Source organism: Melanostigma gelatinosum (genome assembly GCF_949748355.1).
Source record: "Melanostigma gelatinosum genome assembly, chromosome: 7".
NCBI classification, from domain to species: domain Eukaryota; kingdom Metazoa; phylum Chordata; class Actinopteri; order Perciformes; family Zoarcidae; genus Melanostigma; species Melanostigma gelatinosum.
Genome location: NC_136640.1, coordinates 3837820 through 3855000, shown reverse-complemented (window position 1 = coordinate 3855000; position 17181 = coordinate 3837820). Strand labels below are relative to the sequence as shown.

Sequence of the window (17181 nt, the reverse complement as noted above, 5' to 3'; positions counted from 1 at the left end):
TTTGCATCACCGTATGTGTTCAGGTGGGTTATTCTGCTTATACCACGGCTATGAAGCGTATCTTATGACAACCAACGACCACAGCAGAACAGCAGAGTTGAGCAGCCTTTTAGCCACGAGTAGACATTTTCAACCTGAATATACTGCATCAGGATCAGGTCCGTCTCTTTACCGTTTGTCCTCCCTCGCCACCCTCAGGAAGCCCTCCCACCCGCTGCTGAACGCCTTCATCCGCCACATGGGCCAGGGGGGCCGCGGCCACTGGGAGTCGACGCTGGGCTCCGTCCCCCGTCTGCCCAACCACAGTGCCTGTGAGACGGGAGAGCTCACGCAGACGGGTAGGCAGGTTTTTACTTTTCACCGTCTAACGTTCGTGCACAAATGTTGCTTTAGAGTCAACCGATCCATTGCTGCCATTCTTTTCCAGGTGTGGTGCAGCACCTGCGCAGCGGGCAGCTCCTCCACCAGGCCTACAAGCGCCATAACCTCCTCCCCTCCGACTGGTCGCCCCGCCAGGTGTGGGTCGAGACCACGGGCAAGAGCCGCACCCTCCAGAGCGGCCTGGCCTTCCTCTACGGCTTCCTCCCGGACTTCGACTGGACGAGAGTGACGGCGCGGCACCAGTGGAGCACGCTGTTCTGCGGCTCGGCCTGCGACTGCCCCGCCAGGAACCGGCACCTGGAGGAGGAGCAGCGGCGGCAGTACCGGCTCCGGGTGAGCGACACGGAGCTCGAGCGGACCTACGCCGACATGGCGCGGACTTTGGGTCTGCTCACCCGCCAGCTCCGGGCGGCGAACCCCATCGACTCCCTGCTGTGCCACCTGTGCCACGGCATTTCTTTCCCGTGCGTCCCCGCGGGCGCCGGTGCCGGCGGGTGTCTGACGATGGCACAGTTTGCCGTGATCCGCCGACAGCAGCTGGACGACGAGGCGGATCGGAGAAGAGCGGGGCTGTACCACAAATACGCCGTCCTGGCCATGTACCCGTACCTCAACCGGACCGCCGCCAAGATGGAGCGCGTCGCAAGGGACAACGAGGCTGGCCGGCAGCCCCGCGCAGGGGGCGAGGAGGTCTTCACCCTCTCCTCGGCCCACGACGTCACCATGGCCCCGTTGCTGAGCGCCCTGGGACTGGAGGAGGCGCGCTTCCCGCGTTTCGCGGCGAGAGTGGTCTTTGAACTGTGGAAGAGTCCCCCGGCCACGCAGGGGCCAGCGAAGAAGAGAGCTGGCCGAGGCGAGAAGTCGAAGGCCAAAGACGGGGAGCTGTTCGTCAGGCTGCTGTACAACGGCGAGGACGTGACATTCCACACCAGCTTCTGTCGCTCCCAAGAGCGCCACGCCAGACAGCCGCTCTGCCCGCTGAAGAACTTCCTGTCTTTTGTCAGGAGGGACATGTTCGGCGTTGTCAACGCCACGTCCTACCAGGAGGCCTGCTCCAGGCGCCCCGGTTGACAGATGGACTCGGAGTGACTGAGTTAAGGATGCCGAGTCGGCAGATGGTTCTACTTCTCTCGTTTTTTTGTTTTTTTGGGGAAGATGGTGCACTTTTAATGCCGCTCATAGTGTCCTAAAATCTTTTTAAATGTAGTCCTTTACATTCCTGAGCACAAAGTGAGTGGCACACACACACACACACACACACACAGAGTACTGTACATGATGTCTTCACAAGATCACTTTCTAACCTTTCTACAAGTGTGTTTTTTGTAATACTTTGTGTTTTCTGAAGCGTATACAGAAAGAGACGAGCACATCAAGGGAAGTTGTCTGGCACTGAGACACTTTATTCCATATTACGTTCCACAGTACCGTGGAATCGTGAAGTTCCAGTGTTCCTAAAATGCTTGCAGGAAACGGGAACATTGAAGCTGGAAATTCTATGCTGGATTTGTCATTCCTGGGAAATATTTTGTGTTTTATAAATCTTTTCGATGACGATTACACGTTGGGCTCGTTTTGGCCACATCACTCGATTGTCACTTTGCATTTCTTAATGTTTTTAATCTTTATTCGTTGCAGTAGGCAGTCTGTTTTAAAAAAGGCTTATTTCAACTTTGACACATCAATTTGGGTCTTTTTGTTTTTTACTTTTCTTTCGTAAAATCGACGTTGAAAGCGTTTTTCTTTTCACGCGGTGATTTAAAACGACAGAACATCTGTATTCATGACAGTTTGTGGTATAACTGATCCAATCCACTTTTTGTTTTTGCTTGCAGTTTTAATAAAGGTTTATTCTTAGCTGACATTTTTACATCAGTGGCTGAGAAATGGTTTCCAGGTGGTATTTTGGTATGAAAATCCATATACATGCATATACGTGTACGTATAAATGACGGAAGAGTTTTCAGTTGGCGTCTTATATAAATGTACCACTAGATGGCGTCTTAGCTCCACATACCTCATTCAAACCCATCATTTATCCACTTTGTCAACAGTGGACTGCAGCGGCACACAGTCCCCGCCCCCCCCCCCCCCCCCCCCCTCCACCAGACACGTCATGTGTCATCATCATTAGGAACATAATGCAACGCTGACAAGATATCAATTGTACGGCTCATTTTCAAAAGTGCCTCGGCTCAGAATCCTCTGAATCAGGAGAGCATTGATTGGTGGAGGAATGCAATAACAACAGTGAGTCGGGTAAATTACATTTGCAGTGTGTGGATGTTATGTTTGTCCTGGCAGTAGACGGCTATTTTCTGGTGAATGGATGGGTACGCAATTGGTGCTTTCATTACAGATGTCAAGACTTTCCACTTTGTTACTCATGCGAGTCTGATTTATTTTCAGGAGGTTGTGAGATTTATTGATTTTAATGTGTGACAATCTGCATTATGAAACTCCTTAAATTCATACAAAAAGTGTAATGCACGTTTCGCAGGACTGACACTAAAATTGCGTCAAGCGTGAAAATATTTGAACTCAAAAAGACCAGTGGATTTAAAAATCACATTCCCCTCTGTTGCTGAGTCACACCCCGAACCTCAGTTCACATCTCAATCCCAAAGTTGAGGCGAATCGATGCAAATTTATTCCCAAACTTTCCCCGGTCACATCCAAACCTTCTCCCGCGCCATTTCCCAATGTAGTGCCATGACGTCAGGGCTGTTAATGATAGGAGCCGATTCCTCCCGTCTCTTGTCCCACAAAAAAAAACGCCTGGCACTGCAGGCCCCCCCGACACCCACCCACGCCTCTGATGTCATCCCGCCACACCGAGGTGGGCAGCAGCAATTTCCTCCCGCTGCAACTCGCTCAATCTTTGATGTTGTTACGCCGCCTCTGGCGTTTGGCTTATACATTTGTGTGTGTGTGAGAGAAGGGTAAAGACAGCTCAAGGTGTGTGTGTGTGTGTGTGTGTGTGTGTGTGTGTGTGTGTGTGTGTGTGTGTGTGTGTGTGTGTGTGTGTGTGTGTGTGTGTGTGTGTGTGCTTTCACTGTTTGTCTGACCCCAGAACAATGTCCACTTGACCCCAGTCTGGCTACAAAATCCTGCGTGTAGATTTCCAAACACACCCAGGTTGTACAGCTTCAATTTTGTGTGTGTGTGTGTGTGTGTGTGTGTGCGTGCAGAGATGATGGGAAGAGAGATGATTGACAGCTCAGACAGAAGGAGGGAAGCGTTTGTGGTCAAGCGCTGAGAAGAAACAAAGATGGAGGACCGGGAGAGGTTGCGGTTATGGTTTATGGTTTGACATTAACCTCCAGGAATCAGGCCCCCGGGCTCTCCTCTCTCGCTCTCCTCTCTCTCTCTCTCCTCTCTCTCTCTCCAAAACCACAGATTCAGCCACCGGTCGGAGGATTTAAAGACGAGAGATTAGATTTCACGTTGTGGAGAGGTTTTTCGGAGGAGGAACAGCGGCAGCTACCAGACTCGGCGGGCGAAGGAAGCCGAGTGTTGACCGGAGGGAGCAGCTCAGGGTTCAAGCTAGTGCCACCGCTAAGAGGACTCCAGCTTCCCACGCTGGTGTTCCCGTAGCTCCATTCCTCTATGATTCATAAGAAAGGAGCCGGTTCGACTACGTTTCAGAGTGACATATTACTGCCTTCACTCTCACGGATATTATATTCTCATACACCAAACGGCCGGTTAGGAAACACGACATGCAGCACGAGCAGCATTGGGATCCCGTACATAAATCTCATTGAAGCGATCCTGTGATATCGTAGTTGTTCTGATCCTGACGCCACCTGCATGAAGACCGTTTAAATATATTGTTCCCAGATTTTGGGAAATGCACTTTCTTGCTGAGATTTAGAGATCGACACCACTCTCACGTACTGTATGTGGTAAAAAAAGAAGCTACAGCCAGGAGCTGCGTAGCTTAGCTTAGCTTAGCACAGAGAGTCTGGCTTTGTCCAATGGTAACAAAGGCCTCTCTCCAGCCTTAATGCTCACCATCTAACATGCTAAATGTTGTTGCATTGCTAACCCGTTAGCCAATAAATATTCCTGTAAACAAAACCCTTAAAACCAAGTTTCAACAAACAAGTTACAACATGTTGATGGCTGTCGGCTGTAGGCTAACTCTAAGGATTACAGGTGCTTGTAGGTGGTTATTTTTTGACAGAGTTAAGCTAACTGTTTCAAGTCTTAAAGCTAAGCTAACCGGCTGCTGACTAGCTTCATATTGAGCCAACCGGGTCTCACTCCAAACTCCAAGTACCGACGTGTGGTCAGTGCCGGTACATGACGAGGTGTTGGAGTGAAAATGTATTGATTTCGCGTAAAGACATGAAAATTGTCCTGATTTTCTCAACTCCTGGTGAGAAAATGTAGAAGCGTATTTCACAATATGTCAAACTATTCATATGAAGCTTCTTATAATCCACAATACGACCAAAGAATAGATTTATTTTGCCAAGATTGGAAGCTATTCAAACACCCACAACTTGCTGAGCTAGGAGACGTGATATTCCTAGCCCGTGAGGCATTTTGGGAGATACGGTGACCGATGAGACGTGTGAGAGAGAAAGACACCAAAAGAGAGAGTGTGTGTGTGTGTGTGTGTAAAGTTTAGGGTCAGCTAATTGGGGTCTGCAGTGTGTGTGTCCTGCCTTTCAGTGTCTAGACTCGGCCACGCTACCGCTGTTTTTTTCAGACGCTGGCCTTTATTAAGCTCTTTATTGAAGCGAACGACCCGGCTACCACACACGCACGTGCCTCCATGTGAGCGTGCGTACAGCTCGGGCCAGTTTGATGCTCCTCGCGGATGCACTTACCTGTGATTTATTGAGATGGGAGCGAGTTCTCGTTAGCTCAAATAATCAGGATTTATGAGTCTCCCTGTGCTGTAAGGGACGGGCCAGAGGCTTCGCGCCGCACAGACGCACACAGCCGGGCTAATTGAGTTTACTTATTACTGTCTCGTTCCTCTATCAAGGCCTCGTTCAGCCGGTCTTCCATCACATCACACACTGACTCTCACACACACACAATAAAAAAACAGTTTGTGCATTTCTTCTTCTTCTTCTTCTATCTTTAGATGTTGCACACACAGAATGTCTGAGTGTCTCTAGCAGGGACTGGGAGTGTGTGTGTGTGTGTGTGTGGCAACACCTCTGGAATGCAAATGGCTAAACACCCCTCCACATGATTCTAGAGGGATGAGACGGACAGACATACCAAACACAGCGGAGTGATAGAGACGCGTATAAATGTACAGCAAGTCAACGACGGCTAGTGAGAGATGGAGTGAAGACGGAGGAGGAGGAGGAGGAAGAGGAAGTGTTCGGTAAGTGGGTCAGGCCTGTCTGCCAACCCAGGCACACACGCACACACACACACACACACACACAGAGCGTGCAGCCCCCAGAGAGACCCAGACTGTACAACATGCTGCTGAGAGGAGAGACGAGAGGAACATGTGACGAAGGAGAAGGATGCAGACGGATCGCAGGAGAGGGAAGGAAGGATGTGAAGAGGGACAGATGTGTTGGCACTGATCTGAAAAAGGGTCAATTCAGTCAAATCACGCACATCACACACGTGCCTTCACATGAGACTTGACAGCATACATTTAATTATTAGACCTATTCAATGAATCCAATATATCAAGGGCTTGATCGCACGTTTGTGTTGAATGGAAATTCTGCCCTGAAGACTGCGGACTCGAGACTTGAGCTCTGACTTTGAGCCAGTAAACACGGAGTTCTATATCATCTCCCAATCATCGTAGACCTACTGTGTCCAAAATCACTCGCACGCCATCGATCCATGATTCCTCGCTGACAGCTGTGGTGTCGCACATCGTAATGTTTGTGTGTATAAAATGTGACGCATTGCATTGTGGGATCGTAAACCATGGACACATTTTTCATTCCCTTGTTGAATTTTTGAGGGAACCATAAAGAGCAGCTACTTCCCACTCAGAGCACCAGTAGCTGTAAATGTGGTGCACTTTATCTGACACAGGCAGGGTATTTATTATCTGCTGTCTTCTGACGCCTCTACCTGATCCAGGATCAGGGCTTTAAAATGAAACCACAAGCTTGATACTGCAGCGATGCCTCTGATGTGCTTTTTTCTTTTGGATTAACTCGCTTCGATCTCACACCTGTAGCGTCATACTGTTCCTGAATACCTCTCAAACGTGACTTGTTTTGTCTTTATCTTTTGTATGGTCATAGATGGTATTTGGATATGCACAGCTACAGCTACCCAGGATGCTGAGCGTGCTCCGGGCCTGCTGCTGCTGCTGTGCCGGACGCACCGGTCGTTCTTCATGGTGCGCATGCCGCCCCCGATGAAGGGACGCGGTCGGGTTTGTTTGCCGGACTGGAACCGCATCAAAGACCGAGGGAGAAGAAAGGAGAACGGGCCGGCTGTCAGCGAAGTGACAACTGCTCCGTGGCTGCTTGGCTCGACCAGATGAAAGGGTTGATCTCATTTGACAACACAACAATGAGGAATGACCTCCTTCGCAAACTTTGCAACTTTTTTTATTTTTTTTCCTGAAGCATGGCCTTATTTGCTGTACAGCCACTGCTACACTTCACCTCGTTTGCCTCCATTGTATGCGTAGCAGCGTCCTGCGTATATACTGCGTGTGTGTGCCTATAAACACGTTTTGGGAATAGCAGCCCCGGGGGGCCATGCGGTGCTGGTTATCAGGTGGAAGGGTTCCACTTCCTGTCTTTGTGGGCAGGTTCCTGGCCCCCGGTGGGTTGAGCGTACAACCCATGGGCGACACTACCTGTTCCTACGTACAGCCCCGGACGGCGCCGCTCTGGGCCCTGTGGAAGGGTGTGTGTGTGTGTGTGTGTGTGTGTGTGTGTGTGTGTGTATATGTTCATGTATAACAAGGACGCTGGTTTCCCCGACAGTATTGGCAGTTCCTGCTAGTATGAGTGCAGAAATGTGCCAAAGAATTTTTTGATTTGAAGAGATTGTGATGCATGACTGTGAGCTATGACAAAGGGTGCATGTCAGTATCACACACACACACACACACACACACACACACACACACACACACACACACACACACACACACCGGATGAGTGTTCCTCGGTGAGCTGTACAGATTGTTAAATTGAATCTCTCTTGTCCACGCTGTGGGTGACCTTCCCATTCGGAGCTGAGGAGTGCTCCAGAAAGCCAATGCAGCCGCCCCGTGATTCCTGTTCCCACCGAGCCAGACAGTGACGAGCGGCGAGAGAAATCCAAAGAGACGGAGGGAGCGAGGACGCCTTTACTCGGATTCCTCGCACATTCCTCGTTCCGCCGCTGACCTCCCGTGTGATTGTAAAGGTGGCACAGAAGGGATGGGATCGGAATCTTAAAGAAGGTTATTAGTCACGCATTACATGGAAATGAGATATTTCAAGTTTAATCTTGGAAGAGAATACGATATTGTGCTTTTGTGTGTGTTTCTGATGCTCGGTTGTCTTTTTTTTTCAAACTTGGAGGACTGTCTGAGGACATTGAAGGCGTCAGTAAAGTGTTCGTCCCGATTGCTGACAGCGGAATTGGCCGGGCTGCGTCTGACAACTCTTGTAACTTTCTGAAATCGACAACATGATCTCTATACGCCTACGTCATGCAGAAAACCTCCAGGTCCATGGAGGTTATGAAGGCTCATACTTGTCAACCCTCACAACGTTTCCCATTTCTCATTCGCCTCTCCTGGTTTCTTCCCAGGGTCACAATTCTCCCATTACTCCCAATTTATGACACATTTTCTCACCTCTTTTTTTATTTTTGTTCATCTAAACCCGTTTCTGGAACTGTACAACGTGTATAAGCTCTGTTGTTTCCACCCGTACAACAATACAGTTACACCAAATGTCTCCTGGTGGAAGAGAGCTGCTCGCCACCATGGATGTATACGTCCATGCTCACAGCGTACAGAGCCCAAAGTCGGGCTTTGCTCGGCGCACTGAAAAGCCTTTGTGGCATTGGAAATAAATGGGTTTCAGATCTCGGTGGTGCTGTTGTCGCGTTGTGTTTGAAATGGATTTTCATTGAGTGAGAGACGGAGAGAGAAATGGAGTCAAAGAAAACAAAATACTCAAGCAGGGGCAAAACAGTTATGACTGAAAACCGTTGACATTAATGTACGTCAGAGATTCACGCAAGTTCACGCCAGAGAGACAAACTATTCTGTATTCATAAAAGTGAAATTAAAAGTATTTTTAACATACAAATTACGTTGCGGTTTACTTTTTATTTTGCCATTTTCATCCTTCAAACGTCACCAGAATGCAGAAAACAAAGTCTTTGAAACTTTGCGTTTAAAACACAGCGCAGAGAGCGTCTGACACACGAGGATCTGTGGTGCGTTCACACCGACGGCCTGGAAAAACACCTCAGGAAAACTCAGCCCTCACCGCAGATGGCTTTCTCAACGACGGCCCACTGAGACAAAAGTTCACGTCCACCACTGTGGGTGGACGTGAGGAGGACGAACACATCATCAAAACAACGGCCCGGAGGACAACGGTTGCCAAAGCAGTGTTACAGCACATGAAAGGACAAACGAGTGCCGTAAACGGAGCGATGTGCCGAAGACACAAAGGCACGTCCACGCTACGAGTTAACATCTTTACTTCTGTTAAGTCTTTCAAGGAGAAAGAAGTCTCACACTCCACAGCAGTGAAGTCGAAAGCCACACAATGAAAGGGAATTAAAAGAGAGAACAAAGTGGGAACTCTCAACCGCCCATCACACCAGCAGGCTAATGGGCTCCAACTATTCCAGTGTCGGCTAAACAAAGAGGAGACAGCAGCGCCTCTTCTCTGAAATCATTTGCTCGTTACGTGCTCGCTAGTTTCAAAGCTGTGTCTGACTCACCTTCAGCTCGGAGCTGTAATCACCGTTGATTATTGTTTCTGCCTCTTGGACACAATACCTCCATTTATTCCTCCTTTCTGTTCTTGACTTTTCCGGCCCCTGAAATAGAATTCATGTGACTTTGCCAGTGTTCTATTTCTTTGTTTTTTGCTGAGTTGGTAAAAGCTTTGGAGTCGTTTTGCTTTATTTCAAGCTCATTTACCATTCAGTCAGCAAAGACATAGATATTTGGTGCAAATAATAAAGTGGTGGCGTTCTCAGTATTTTACATGATATCATTCAAGGTGTTAACACAAGCTCAAGAGATTTCAAGGTTTTGTTCGATGATGTAAAATACGTCAGTGAATACATTTACTGTTCACAGTTCACCAAAGCTGAACACGACACACGGCAGATGTACTTTGCCCACAAGCTAATCCACCAATTGCAGTAATTCCATTGAAGTAAATGGATTTTCTTTTCATAGCCTTGCTTCTTTGACTGCTGGTGTGACCAGGCCTTTTTATTTTGGAGTTTTCTACTGTTTTCAAAGAAGATTCCTGCACATTGACTCAAGGTGTCACTCAGACAGAACCAGGACATTCTGATGTAGCATTTCAAAATGAAAGCCCTTCAAATCACATTCATGAGCGAACTTCAAATCACATTCATGAGACAATTAGTCTAATTTCAGATTAGATTCTAGAGGAAATGGTGCATAGTTACAAAATCATTTGACGACAGGTTAATAGCAGACCAGCTCAAGGTGTCACTCAGAGAGAACCAGGACATTCTGATGTTTGCATAAAACATGAATGCAGAACCAAAAGGCAAGAACAGTGAAGGAGGCAAATCAAGAAATAAAAGGTTGAAGGGAGAAATGAAGAGATGGAATAATGACACAGCGCTGCATGTTTCAGCCCCCTAAAATAAATTCTGATGCTCTTTTCCATTGTTGATGCCGATGAGAAGCGCCGTGGGTATAAGATCAATAAATCTCAATTCTGCCAGTGAGCTTTGGCTTTGGGGCAGAAATCTATAGCAGCGTTTTTGAATTATTATTACAAATCCATTGCTCTTGTTTTTCTGCGTCTCTGCTAAAAGGGGGTGGGCAGGTCGGTGAAACAATGAGAGCAAATCAATGGCGAACGGCAAACAAAGCACGCCCTGCAGAGCCCCCAGCATAGGTCAAGCCCCCCCACCCCCCAAAAAAGGGAGTGTTATGATTAGTACGATTCAATAGTTGCTTCTCTGTTTGCTCCTCATATGGTTTACACTCCATCCTGAGTGGAGGGAGAGACGGAGGGATGTTTCAAGAGGTAATGAAGTCATCATTCCCCGATAGATGTGTCTCCGGATGGTGAGTCATCCGCCTGTCGCTCTGCACACAAGCCCCACACACACACACACACACACACACACACACACACACACACACACACACACACACACACACACACACACACACACAAGCTCCCTCTCAACACCATCCATGCGTCCACGTCCCCCTCGTCTTCTGCCCCCCCCCCCCATCACACAGTTTACAGACCCATCATAACAAATCACTGTTACTCGACATAACAGCATTAACGTAGACACACACGCTGGGCTAATATGGCGAGTGAATTAAGAGTAAAGGAAGGTGATGCTGAACGTACATGTCCAAACACACGCAGGAGTGAACACTGCACACATGTAGCCGTCACGATGGGGACATGAGGCGGTTTGGACTTGCACAGAGGCAAATTACAAACATCTATACTGGCAACAAAGTATCGACTCTTGAATGGTGTCTCCAGCAGCGTCGATGGGCAGAAGAAAGTGCGTAGAGTAATGAATAGGAACCGCACGCTTCATGTGCACGTGATGTGTGCTTTTGTGTTTGCTGCTCGTGAGCTACTGTGGCACCAACATCACTCCGATCAGAGGCTGCTGATGGAAGAGAAGCCCGCTGTGAAGGACTATAGAGGACAGCATGACAGACAGAGCGTTATTCTGCCTAGCTGGCATTAGTGTCATAACCGCTGGTTGGAGAATTAGCTGTTAGTTATGAACCAAATTCTGGGTTTTATTCAGTAAATGAAAGAGAACAAAGAGTAGACTGCCGAGTTTGCTGGTCGGGACAAAGTGCTGCTGGGTGGAGGAGGGGCTTTTAAACTCAGGTACTCAGAGCAGGTGCCGCACATCAACAATTAGGGCCGGGGTCAAGACTCCGCCCCCTTGTTCACCTGCAACCCAACAGCACAGACGCACACAGAGAAAACAATGTCCTGGAACACGACACGTGTTGTGGAATAAAGTTGTTGTCGCTGTCACAGCAATGAAGCGAATGACACACATCACCACCAGTCTGCAAATTCATGTCTGCAACTAAAACAAGGTGTGACATCTCAGGGGTCCATTGAATTCAATAGAACTGGTGGGGAAGCATCAGAATTCAGTCAGATAGCAGACAGACACTTTTTACTGAAAACGAGGAACTTTGCCGTCTGATACTTATTCATCAATGAGGCCTTTCACCAATGAATGCTTTTAAATTCCTGTGAGTTGAAGCGGGACGACCCCAAACGTCTGTGGTGGGTAATGTCACAGAAGGTCTGCGCCATTGCATCTCAACAGCTGCCATCCTGTGTTAAAATAGAAAAAAACAGACATTTTAGAAGCGGTAGGCCCGACGTTTGGAGGTCTGTCTCCTCTTTGAAGAGTGTTGTCTGTACAGTGCTGCCGTCCGTGGTTCAGGTGAGATTAATCTTATTTAAAGATATCCTCAGGTTAGGGTTAGATGTCTCAGCGATAGCAGGTCGGGGTTACACTCAGGTTGGCTTAAGGTTTCCTAAAACACAGCCTCAGTCTCACAGCAAGTCGTATCATCGTAACAAAATGCAATATATTGGTTTTGTGTACAGGGACACATATCGTCTCTTTTTTTGAGTCGAACTACTTTTTTTTAACGACAATGTTAGAAAACACAAGTGTAATTTAGGCAACAAAACAGCTCAGTTAGGTTCAGGAAAAACATGGTGGTTGGGCTAAAATAACCACGGAGGCAACAAAACAAATGTTAGGTTTTCAGGCAACAAAACCACAAACTTCGGTTCACGGACATGAAGTTGAGGGTTTGGAGCATGCGGTGTCAAACAGCGGTCTCGTGGTTGTACGTCTGGTGTTTGTTGTCATCGATTTCTTACAGTACGTCACTAACTCTGACCGATGCACAGTCACGTGGATGCGTTTGATTTGTGTGCCCACCATGAAAAAGAAGTCTAATTACCTTTGTGTTGGTATTGTTTTCGTCCTGAGCAATACGGGGATAAATGTACACAAAGCCAGTCGACTGCATTTTTGTGACTAGTTCACAACCTGCCATGATACTGGGCTGCAGAAGAAGTCAGGTTGGGATTTTAACTAAAACTATTCTTTGGTTTCAGGAAGTTGAAGAAAAAATACATGAAATTGATTTTAAAGGAGCGGTGATGCTGGGGTTATACCGTAAGATTACTGAATGTGAAGTCAAAAACAACTGTAACGCGATACTGCGATACTAACACCGAGCAGACCCAGCAGTGTACAAAGACACACATTTTTGGTGTGTGTGTGCGTGTGTGTGTGTGTGTGTGTGAGCGTGTGCCTGTGTGTGAGCGATTGTGGGAAAAAAGCTTAAGAGGCAGAGGACAGCTGAAGTCTGTTTGACAGATGCTCTGCCTCTCAGAGTGAACAGAATGAAATAGCTGACATAGTTTGGATGAAGGACTTGCATGCCCTTCTTTCTCACTCTCTCTCTCTCTCACACACACACACACACACACACACACACACACACACACACACACACACTGCTGGCAGAGCGAGCTGTCGGACATAAACACGTATTAGCCGTATCATCTCTCATCGACACTTAATGCCTCAGCGCCGGGTGTTAACACGCCACAAGCCGCGTTAATGCACTGTGGCAAGAGCAGTTTTAAGTGGCAGCGCTCATGTACATACAGCTTCACGTTCATAGACACACACACACACAAAGGTGTAACAACTACAGCAGGGAGTCCCCAAAATACACAGAAAGAGCTGACCTCAGGGGCGTGGCCTTAAGGTGTCGTGTCTTATTTCTAATGGAGGAATGGATGTTATATAATATATATCTGTGCAGCTGAGCTGCTTCCTCCAGCTGGATGCACGTCTCTGCTCTCTAATCCTATTTCCTCATGTTACTGCCGGTTTAATTGCACAGTAACGCGTGTTGGAAGGAAGAATTTCACGAGTTTCTGTACACAGAGTTCACACACACACACACACACATGCACGCACACGCACACACACACACACACACACACACACACACACCTTCAACACCCGTTTCATCTACGGCTCAAATGGCTAAGCACCACCGCAACCACATGACACAGTACCGTGTGTTTATTGACGTGTATCTATTCAGCTGGGATGAAGAGTGTGTGTGTGTGTGAACGTGTGGTAAGTCAGCCTTGTCGAGTCAAAATGAAATATATAATTGATACTCTACAGCTCCAATTTTCTTTTTGAAATGAAAACCCAAGACTTGGTTTTTTATCCTTTTTCTGGCCTCTCATAACTGAAAGGGCAGCACTTGGCGGCGGCGTTATCAGCGGACACACTGAGTCTATTTCTTCTTCTCCGACTCACTTTCTCTGCGGCCTCTTTGTCTCTGTCGACCTTGCTGAATGCCTCCTCCTCTGATCCAGTCTCTTCTCTAATCTCCTGGTTTCTCTCTCCATCGATCGCCCCCCCACATCTCTTTCAATTTTCTTTCTCCCTATTGTCCCACGTCTGCTATAACTGCATTTGCAGGTTTTCTTTTTTCCATCGCTGCATTCACAGTCGACGTTTCTTGTCTTTTCTCTTATTTCTGCCTTTCCAACACTCCCTCCCTCGTCGGGTACTCCCCTCCCTCGTCGGGTACTCCCCTCCCTCCTCTGGTACTCCCCTCCCTCGTCGGGTACTCCCCTCCCTCCTCTGGTACTCTCCTCCCTCGTCTGGTACTCCCCTCCCTCCCCTCCCTCCTCTGGTACTCCCCTCCCTCGTCGGGTACTCCCCTCCCTCGTCTGGTACTCCCCTCACTCGTCTGGTACTCCCCTCCCTCGTCTGGTACTCCCCTCCCTCGTCGGGTACTCCCCTCCCTCGTCTGGTACTCCCCTCCCTCGTCGGGTACTCCCCTCCCTCGTCGGGTACTCCCCTCCCTCGTCTGGTACTCCCCTCACTCGTCGGGTACTCCCCTCCCTCGTCTGGTACTCCCCTCACTCGTCTGGTACTCCCCTCCCTCGTCTGGTACTCCCCTCCCTCCCCTCCCTCCTCTGGTACTCCCCTCCCTCGTCGGGTACTCCCCTCCCTCGTCTGGTACTCCCCTCACTCGTCTGGTACTCCCCTCCCTCGTCGGGTACTCCCCTCCCTCGTCTGGTACTCCCCTCCCTTGTCGGGTACTCCCCTCTCCCTGATCACGGGGGTTGTACTTGTGAATTGTATGATTCCATGATGGGATGCAGGTGACCGTTGCGCTTTCATCCCAATTTGCCTCCGTGAACTTTTGCTGAACGAAGGCAGGAAATGCCTATACGGTCATGAGATTTGGTGCGTGAGATCACAGATACAAAGCGGCCGAAATGAGTTTTCCTCGAAAGGGTGGCAGGGTTAGGAGCTCCGACATCCGGAGGGAGCTCCAAAGTGGACCTGCTGCTCCTTCGTGTTGAAACGGGCCAGCGGAGACGGTTCGGGCATCTGATCAAGATGCCTCTTGGAAGGCACGTCCAACTGGTAAGAGCTCCATGAGAGACCCAGTAGAACACCTCGGGGTCCCAAGAGCTGGAAAATGTTGCTGGGTAGAGGGACATCTGCTATACTGCTATAAGCAGTAGTAATTATAAGTTTGCCCTCCTCTCCACAGAAAGTTGCAGGTCTAGTTGGTCCAGTCATCTCTGATGGAGAGATAAAAGAGGAGGAGGAGGAGGAGAAAAGGCTTGATCTCAGCATACAGGAGAAATAGATGACTAACCAAATAGGAGGGCCCAGCCAGCCGTGACAACAATCAATGAGCGTTCTCTAAGTGTCTTCGATTTAGACTCACACTCCTCTCTCTCCCCCGCAATCTCTCTCTCCATATACACACACATATATTAATATATATATGTTCATATACCTCCATGGCTCTCTCAACCTCTCTCTTCTCTTCTCCCTCTCTCCCTCCATCCTATACTGTGTTTGTCTCCATTCTGTGCTCTCTCTCTGTCTGTTCTCCATTTATTTCCCCCTGTCATCTTCTGCCTCTTCCTCCTACAACACATTTTCTCTCTCTCCTGTTTTTTCTCCCTCCTTTCCTCCCTCTTTGTTGTGTTTCATCATTATTTTTTTCTCCATCTTGTGTACTCCTCTTTCCTTCCCTTTCTTTGCGTCCCCCCTCTCTCTTTGCCCTCTTCCTTGCCTTCCTCTTCTCTCTGCAGCCCCCCCCCCCCTCTCTCTCACTCCCACCCTGAGCTGGTATTGATTGAGTGCTCACAGCTTCATTAGGATTCTCCCGCTCACCTTGTTGGATGCAGCCCCGGGGCAGCGATCCAGCGGGGCTCTTGAGAGAAGTACGCTCGGGTTACACGTCAACGCTTCCCATATTTCACTTTTAGAGGACTTGCTTTTGCTTATCTGCTCATTCCAGACTGCTGAAAGTGCGCCGTGAGGATGTTCCCGCCTCTCGCCCCGTCCTGGGGTTTACTGTCATGAAGATGTGTCACAGGCAAACTGGAGGGGAAGACTTCATTTGGGAGTGTAAGTGTGTGTTGGGGAGGGGTGCTTTGCATTCATTGTGCTTCAACAAAGTTCAACTTCAGAGATTTTGTTTTTCTTTTCACTCATCTGTTCTTCGGAACTTGAACTTTTGACCCAAGTTTTTTTTTTAAATGTGTATTTTGTGGACCTAAGGTGATGAGTTGAGATGTGAGCATGAGCTGTGGGTCAGTGTGTCCAATGCACGAGGGGATTTCATTGTTTGGCATTTCATCATCAATCTGGGAGAAAATGCTGTCAGCAATCTAAACCCTGTGTAAAATACCCTGTGTTTCTTTAGAAAACCTCTCATGTTACTGCAGCAGGGTCTGACAGTCTGCCCCTCTCAGTCCTGGTTCTGGTTCTCCCGTTGCCCCCCTTCCCTCCAGCGGGTCCAGGTGTACGTCCTGGGTCTCCAGCAGCGGTGGCTCCTAGAGGGGACCTCCAGAGAGGAGAAGGGAGGCAAGCAACACTCACGCTCTCTTAACACTAAATCCAAATATGAGCCTCTATTAGCACTGTTTTGGTGAAATCCCCCCCCCCCCTTTGAGCTTCCACAACCTTTCAGCTAATGTAACAGGCAGGCGATTAGTCACGATTTTGCCTAAATATGTCAGTTTTTTGGCAGAGTGACACAAAGCAGGAGCAGTGGAGACAGATAAAGTAAAGACCCGCAGGACAAGAATACACCCGCTGATAACACCGATAACCCATCCACACACACACACACACACACACACACACACACACACACACACACACACACACACACACACACACACACACACACACCTCCGGTGCTATTACAGCCATATCTGTAAACACAGTTGCATGAAGACGTTCATACACGTACAGACGTTCCTGTGAAGTGACGACGGGATGACATGTTCCCACGTAGAAATATCACGGTTACCTTTCTGTTTTTTTATCTTTTTTTTTGAGAAATAACTCAATTTCAGCCACCGGCTCAAGACATTAAACAGAGCCTGTGTTTGAGATGTGTTTGATATGTGCAACTGTATGTTTTCACTGGGCAGCTGCCGTCTCCCTCCGTGTGCTCTGTAAACCACAGGATGATATATTACAGCGCCGATGCATTTGTATGTAAAAAATAGTCTCGGGACT

The 17181-nt window shown here is 48.4% G+C and overlaps 1 protein-coding gene across 1 annotated transcript in view; it reads left to right on the top strand.

Moving 5' to 3' along the window:
- The window catches only part of pxylp1 (2-phosphoxylose phosphatase 1), a gene marked incomplete at its 5' end in the record, with an annotated part of 16413 nt that extends 14175 nt beyond the window's left edge, over positions 1 to 2238 (top strand). Inside the window, 2 exon segments of the mRNA XM_079272000.1 lie at positions 199 to 338; positions 428 to 2238. Coding sequence (XP_079128126.1) covers positions 199 to 338; positions 428 to 1452 — 1165 coding nt within the window. The 3' untranslated portion in view covers positions 1453 to 2238.
- Between the last annotated feature and the right edge of the window lie 14943 nt (positions 2239 to 17181).